The sequence below is a fragment of the Lissotriton helveticus genome, chromosome 1_1 (assembly GCF_964261635.1).
Source record: "Lissotriton helveticus chromosome 1_1, aLisHel1.1, whole genome shotgun sequence".
NCBI classification, from domain to species: domain Eukaryota; kingdom Metazoa; phylum Chordata; class Amphibia; order Caudata; family Salamandridae; genus Lissotriton; species Lissotriton helveticus.
In genome coordinates this window covers 246,995,680-247,002,405 of record NC_136057.1, presented here as the reverse complement: position 1 = coordinate 247,002,405, position 6,726 = coordinate 246,995,680, and the positions used below count along the sequence as shown (strand labels likewise).

General features: G+C 41.6%; 1 protein-coding gene across 1 annotated transcript; it reads right to left on the bottom strand.

The window, feature by feature from the left end:
- Positions 1 to 258: 258 nt before the first annotated feature.
- Positions 259 to 2,765, bottom strand: LOC144768949 (mas-related G-protein coupled receptor member H-like). Its single transcript, XM_078652952.1, has 2 exons — positions 2,636 to 2,765; positions 259 to 1,582 (listed from the first exon to the last, which is right to left on the bottom strand). Exon 2 carries the CDS (start codon positions 1,563 to 1,565, stop codon positions 579 to 581), a length of 987 nt encoding a protein of 328 aa, XP_078509078.1. The 5' UTR covers positions 1,566 to 1,582; positions 2,636 to 2,765; the 3' UTR covers positions 259 to 578.
- Positions 2,766 to 6,726: the final 3,961 nt, after the last annotated feature.

Genomic DNA, 6,726 nt, shown 5'->3' with positions numbered 1-6,726 from the left:
GTATGTGTGGTAAAGACCATACCCCAGCCCCCCGCCTTGAGCCCTAAAAGCTACCCAACCCCTCCTGATCCCTAAAAACTCCCCTGACCCCACTACGAGCCCTAAAATCTACCTTGACCATCTGAGCCCTAAAAATTACCCTGAACCCCCTGAGCTCTAAAACCTACCATGTGCCCTAAGAACAACCCCAACCCCCTGAGCCCTAAAAACTATCCCCCAGCCCTGAACCCTAAAAGCGACCCTAACCCTTAAAAACTACCCACACTCTCCCAAAACCTGGCCTCAGCCCCACTTACCACACCTTGTCCTCTCCCAATCCTTCCTCTGCCGCCCACCCAACTCAGCATCTAGACAGCACACTGCATTAAGGCATATGCGTGGTTAAGGTAAGCGTGGTTCTGCTTGCGGGAAAACGGCACACATTATAAAGGCTGTTTCCCACCTTACAGTGGTGGAAGATCTACTGTGCTGACAGATTTCCCACTTTCATACATGCAAGTGAGGCACAGAAACTCCTTTGTTTGGGCCTTTGGAGCATGCATTATATTTCACCAGGTATTTTTAGAATAAAAAACATTCTAGCTGTCAACAGTCTGCTTTTGCCAGGAAGTTTCTGTCTCCTTAAAGATCTTCTCCAGGGCCTGTTTGATGGAAAGACAAAAGCAGTGCTTGTTCCACATCCCTACACATATGTAAACATAAGGGTTAGTGCTGCAGTATATAGAAGTACAGATGAATATGACATTTGAAAATTTCACTAAAAACATCTCTGATGGCAGTACCCCAAAGTATAACAAAAGATCCAGCACTCTTGCGGGCACCACTGAGAGGAGGAAGATGAGGACAGTGACCATAATGACAATGTAATGTCTAAGCGGATGACATTCCTTGGAGGTCTTCCATATCTTGATGATCAGGGTCATGCTTGACAAGACCATGAGCAGGACCACCAAGAGGTACAACGTGGAGGTGAACAGGTACACACCGGTGCATGGTTCAGAACCTGGATCAGAGTATTGAACCTCAAGCTTGCAAACAAAGCCTTCCTGCACCATCACCACACAGGATAGGGCCCAGAATAGAAGACATACAATGACAGCCTGCTTCATGAGTTGTCGATGTTGGTACCACACTGGGAGTAGGACAGACAGGCACCGCTCCACGCTGATGGCCGTCAAGACAAAACTGCTGATGTTGAAACCAATGTTGTAGATCACCCCAGCAACAATCAATGCATTTACACTGTTTGTTCTTGATGCCTCCTTGTTACTCCAGCTGCAAATTGACACCACCAGTATGATGGTGCAACCAAAGAGGAAGATGGCATCTCCCATCGCAAGGTTGATAACATAGACAATGAAGTTATTTTTTTTCATCCTGAAGAAGAGGAACCACAAGATGATGCCATTTCCGACCAGTCCAATGAGACAGATGACCAAAGTCACGATGTGCAGTATTTGTTCGAAATAGAATCTCTTCAAGTCTTTATCTTGATTGGCCAGTTCTGTACTGTTTCCTCCTGGTTCAAATGTAGTCAAGAGAGAAACTTTGCTAAAGATTGCCATGTTCCTTGTTTCGAGTCCTATTAAAAAAATGAATATATTGGAGTGAAACATCTTCCAATTAAACCAGTCCCAGGTGAACACCCTACTATTCCAAAACAAACCTAAACAATACTTTATGTAGAACATGATGCATCAGGATGCCCCAATCAGTAATCGTGCACTTTATGAAACTGTTGAACAATTATTTAATTTCGTATTAAAAACGTTTTTCCAAATGACCCACTTAATCAAATACATTGCAAATGAAATATCTCAATATTACAGCAGCCAAGTTAGTTTTACCTTTACAGCTATGGCTATTGTAACACTTTTGTAAACACTATCCACCTCAGCACATCTTTCTTCACCTTCCCTTACTATCCCGCCAACCACAACATCTCTTCCAAGACAGTACCAGTTAATCCCAACATATAAATCTGCACTTTCACTGACAATCCCAAACGCTAACATACTTATATGCAGCTACCCTGACCACACAATGCACAATATTCACATACCTTGACTATTATTAAACACCCCAATATATTGATCTACATCTTCCCTGACAAGTCCAACCACACAGATTCATTGATCTGCACCTCCCTTAACAATGTGAAGCATTCCAACATATTCATCTTCAACTTCCCACTCAAGCACCTTAAACATCCATCTGCACCTTCACCTTCTATTCCAAAAATGAACAAAATAATCTACCTGCATCTTACATTGCAATCCCAAACATTTCAGTACACCTTCTCTTACAAACCTAAACACTGACCCATCCAACTACACTTTTCCTTATATCAAGTAACCAATAGTATGACTCTACATTTCATTGCACCACAATCCCTGAATACATCTACTTGACATTTTCTTGAATCCTCAAGTGAAACAAAATGATAACTTCATCTCCTGTTTAAACACCAACCACCAACAACATCTTTCCTCAATGGGAAGAGGGAGTTTAAAGAAGACTGTGAGGAGACAGAGAATCTGTAGATTGAGAAGAGATGGAAGAATTGGAGAAAGAATGAACTTGTCAATAGTGAGGAGGTCCATGAGAGGGCTTTAAAGCAGCGCTAATCCTTTACCTGTGCGTGACTGGCTCAGCTGCGCCTCTGATGCCACCTGCTCCCTTAGCAGCCGTTTGAACGCGATGATGTGAGGTTCACTTTAGACCAGAGAGGAATGTTTCTGAGGCTTTCATTGTCTTTCAATGTCTATCCTGCCAAGTGACAGTCTAAGACTGGTATGTTTTTAAACAGGCAATTGTGTACCAGAGAGTAAATGCACACTGTCAACCTGAAAGTTGGAATCCACCCAGCTCTTGCATGGCATCGCAGGTTCAAGCTTCTTCCCTGCAGGAGCGTCTGTTGGGCAATACTGGCAAAGATTCAGGTCGGCGCATGGGGCGTGCCTGCAACCAATTACAAAGCTATTTTTTAATCCGGGTACTTCTACCTTTGGTTGCATTTGGTGTATGTGCTCCAATGGAGTGGACAGAAAAAGTTTTTTTTCCAGTTAACATATGAACTATTTTCTGGTAATATACAATGTCAATTACACATGCTTGATCAAATGCATTACATTTCTGAAATGTGCAGATTAAACTGAGGACTGGTTCATGAAGATGATTGTGGTGAAGGAACAAAGGGCCCGATTCACAGAACTAACTTAAGACAAAATCCTAAACCTACTACTTTCGGTATTCACAGAAGTTAGGATTTTGTCTTAAGACAGACTTAAGACAGACTTAAGTTAGGATTCTGTCTTAAGTCTGTCTTAAGCTAAACATAAGACAAACTTAAGACAAAATCCTAACTTCTGTGAATACCAAATGTAGTAAGTTTAGGATTTTGTCTTAAGTTAGTTCTGTGAATCGGGCCCAAAGTGCTGGCAATTACCAGATGCAATAAAGTTTGCACCTTACTTTAAGTTTTGGTAGGTTAAAGCTACTGGAATTTACTGTAAGGTGAGGATATTAGTTGGTAAAGCACCACATTTTTCCTGGTGATCTGAAAGAGTCAGAATAGGTGATAGTAGTGAAGGAAGAAGAAACACATCACTTTCTTTTTCCAATGCTATAGCTAGTACCAAAGTACGGATTATCCTAAACCAGTGGTGTAAAACATAGATACTTATAGGGCCCGATACCATGCACATTTTAGTAAACCCGTTGACGATTCAAATGTTTCTAAGTTGGGGTAATCACATGTACATTCATACGATGTGGAAAGACTGAGAATGCCACTATCATAGATTAACATTAGACACCAGTGATTTAAGCCCCCTAAACAGATTAGTGTGACTGAGGCACAAGAAGCATCAAGCACTCACCGAGATCCCCTGATGTGCCAAGTGACACAGCCATTATTGCTTTATTGGGTAAATTGCAACCATTATAGTAATTATAAGTGATGTGACGCTTATTGAACCCAGTAATTACTAGATACAAGAGAATTTGCACGCGCCATTAAATTGTGCAAGGTTAAGCATGCCACAATTTAAACATACATGAAAATTTTGAAATAGTAAGCACCAACATCTCCCTATTAGTTCATAAAAAAGTCAGAATAGGTGATAATATTGCACCTGATGAATTCCAAAACCTTAGTGTTGAAATGTATCAGTAGTTTTTGGTTTTCACTTAAAACAGAATTATAAGAGATAAAATAATACCGAAGGGAATATTTGCTTTTCAGTAGAAACTGGAAAACATGGGTTTTTGCTGCACTTTTGCTGATTTAATGCCCTTTGGTGTAAAAGTAGTACAGGTGGAGCCCCTTTCTCTAATCACTTTTTTGGTGTTTATTTTAGGACATTATTAATAGAACTTCCCAAAGGCTGAAATATAGGCGCATAAGTGTCATGGAGAAAATGCTAAGTTTTAAAGTTGAAACAACTAAAGGTTCGAATCATAGGTAGGCATTTGCTTTCAATAGTCTAACTCAAGAGCCAGCAATGTGAAATCTCAAAAAAGAGAGACCTGCAGCAGAATTGGAAAAAAAGTCCCTCCTCTGTAAAGTCAGGAACAGGTCTGTCTTGTCTGTTCTAAGAACAATTAAACATTTAATTCCACCCAAAACACCTTCCCACCAACTTCACATTCTGTGGGGACCAATCAGGATGCGCGGTCTTCTTGGAGCAGGTAAACACCCATCATTTCCATTGTAGAGCACAGGCGCACACAGCTGCATGACCTTGGATACATCATCGGTCTGAATAGTCTGGTACATGAGTATCTTTCTCATCCCATCTGTATCTATTCTAACAAGACATTTGAGGCCTACTTGTATATACTCTAAGTTAAGAAAATACATTTGGTTAAAAGTGAATACAATATACAACCACTGTTTATACTTTGGTTGTACAAAGTGTGGCTTCAGTCAGTATGTTGCCACATGTTAACATACACATTAACATATGACTGGTGCAGAATATAAATCATACAATTTATCGCTGTGTCACTCTGTCTCTCTTGAAATTCAAATACCCAGTCTTGTTTAGATGCTTTTCTAGGAAATTGGGTAACTGGTTCGGGGGGAGAGGGGGGTGATGCCTCCATTGAGGAGTCGTGCAGCGACAGTTGACAGGAAGATGTAAGATGTGATGCAAGGTACTGGGTCAGGATGTGCTGCAAAGCGGCAGTTCTGATACGGTTGTGAGGACACCTTCAGGCCCCCTTCCAAGCATTCAGGTTGGCACCAGTTGGGGGTAGGACACACAGTAGACAGAACTCAGGTGCTGGGTTCCTGATGGTGGGAGCATTTCTGTTCCAGAGGCTCTGGGTCCAAGACGCACATCCAGTCCTTTTCACTCAGGCACCAGGGCAGCAGGGCAATTGAGTAGCATTGCTTCTTGCAGAGCAACACAACAGTTCTTCTAAGTCTTCCACAGGTCTAGAGATACAATAAAGAGTTGGGTGTGAGGGTCCAATATTTATACCTGATGCCAGCTTTGAAGTAGGAGAAGGTTCTAGAGGTTTCTCGCCTCAGAGGTGCTTGGAATTTCCTGTCACCCTGTTCTCAGAGGTGCTTGAACCTTCCTGCCCCCTGCCCCAGCTTGTCTGGAGGCACAAAATACTACTGTCAAACACTTTGTGAGTGTGCTTAGCATAGTCATTGTGATGAGCAAGCATGGAAGGTGACAGCTTTCCCGACAATCAAGTCAGAGGAGGCCCTTCCTGCCAACACATATTCTCCCTTTGTCTTACTGTCTGGGAGCAATACACAAAGACAAACTTCCACCTTCACCTAGTCAGGTGAGCCAGGATACAGGCTGCGGGCATTAAATGCTTCAGAGAAGAAAATGCCAACTTTCTAAAAGTGCCATTTTCAAAACTGTGACTTAAAATCCGACTATACCATTAAAGAGGGATTTAAATTACAATTCTGTAATACACCAAACACTACATGTCTACTTGCTCCCATTTGAAAGTTAGCACTTATTAAATTTAATAGGGTAACCCAATGTAACCCAATGTCATACTATGGGAGAGGCAGGGTTTGCAGTAGTGAAAATGAATTTAAGAGTTTTTTACTACAAACAAATTTTAGAGTGTTTTACCACCAGGACATGTAAAACTTAAAGGGTACTTAACCAACATTTCAAATACACTGCACCCGGCCCTCCAGGCTGTTTATGGATTACCATGGGTGATTTTTATGTATTAAAATGGAAGGTTTCGGCCTGGCAAAAGGTTTATTTGCCCCGACCAAAATGGCAGTTTGGAACTGAACATACAGGCTGCAATGTCAAGCCTGATACATGCTTAAAAGGCTACTTAAGTAGGTGCCATCAGTGCTGTTGGCTACTAGGATCATTTAATTTACAGGCTTCTAGTATATGTAGTAGCACTTTACTAGGGACTTACAAGTAAATTGAATGTACCAATTGGGTGTAAGTAATTCAACCATGTGCAAAGCAGTGAGCACAAGCACTGCTGCTTAACAGTGGTAAAGTGTGCAGAGTCCTGAAGCCAGCAAAAACGATGTCAGCTAAAACATGACGAAGGAAGGCACAAGGTTAATGGAAAACTACGCTAAGCGATGTCAAGTTCAAGAGCTATCATATGAAAGGATGCTTGGAAATGAAGGAGTCTTGGAAGCAAGTGTAAATGTTGTGTAGCAGAGCGTTTATCCTTTTCCTGACCACTTCTCTCATCCTCATCAGAATCAGGGTG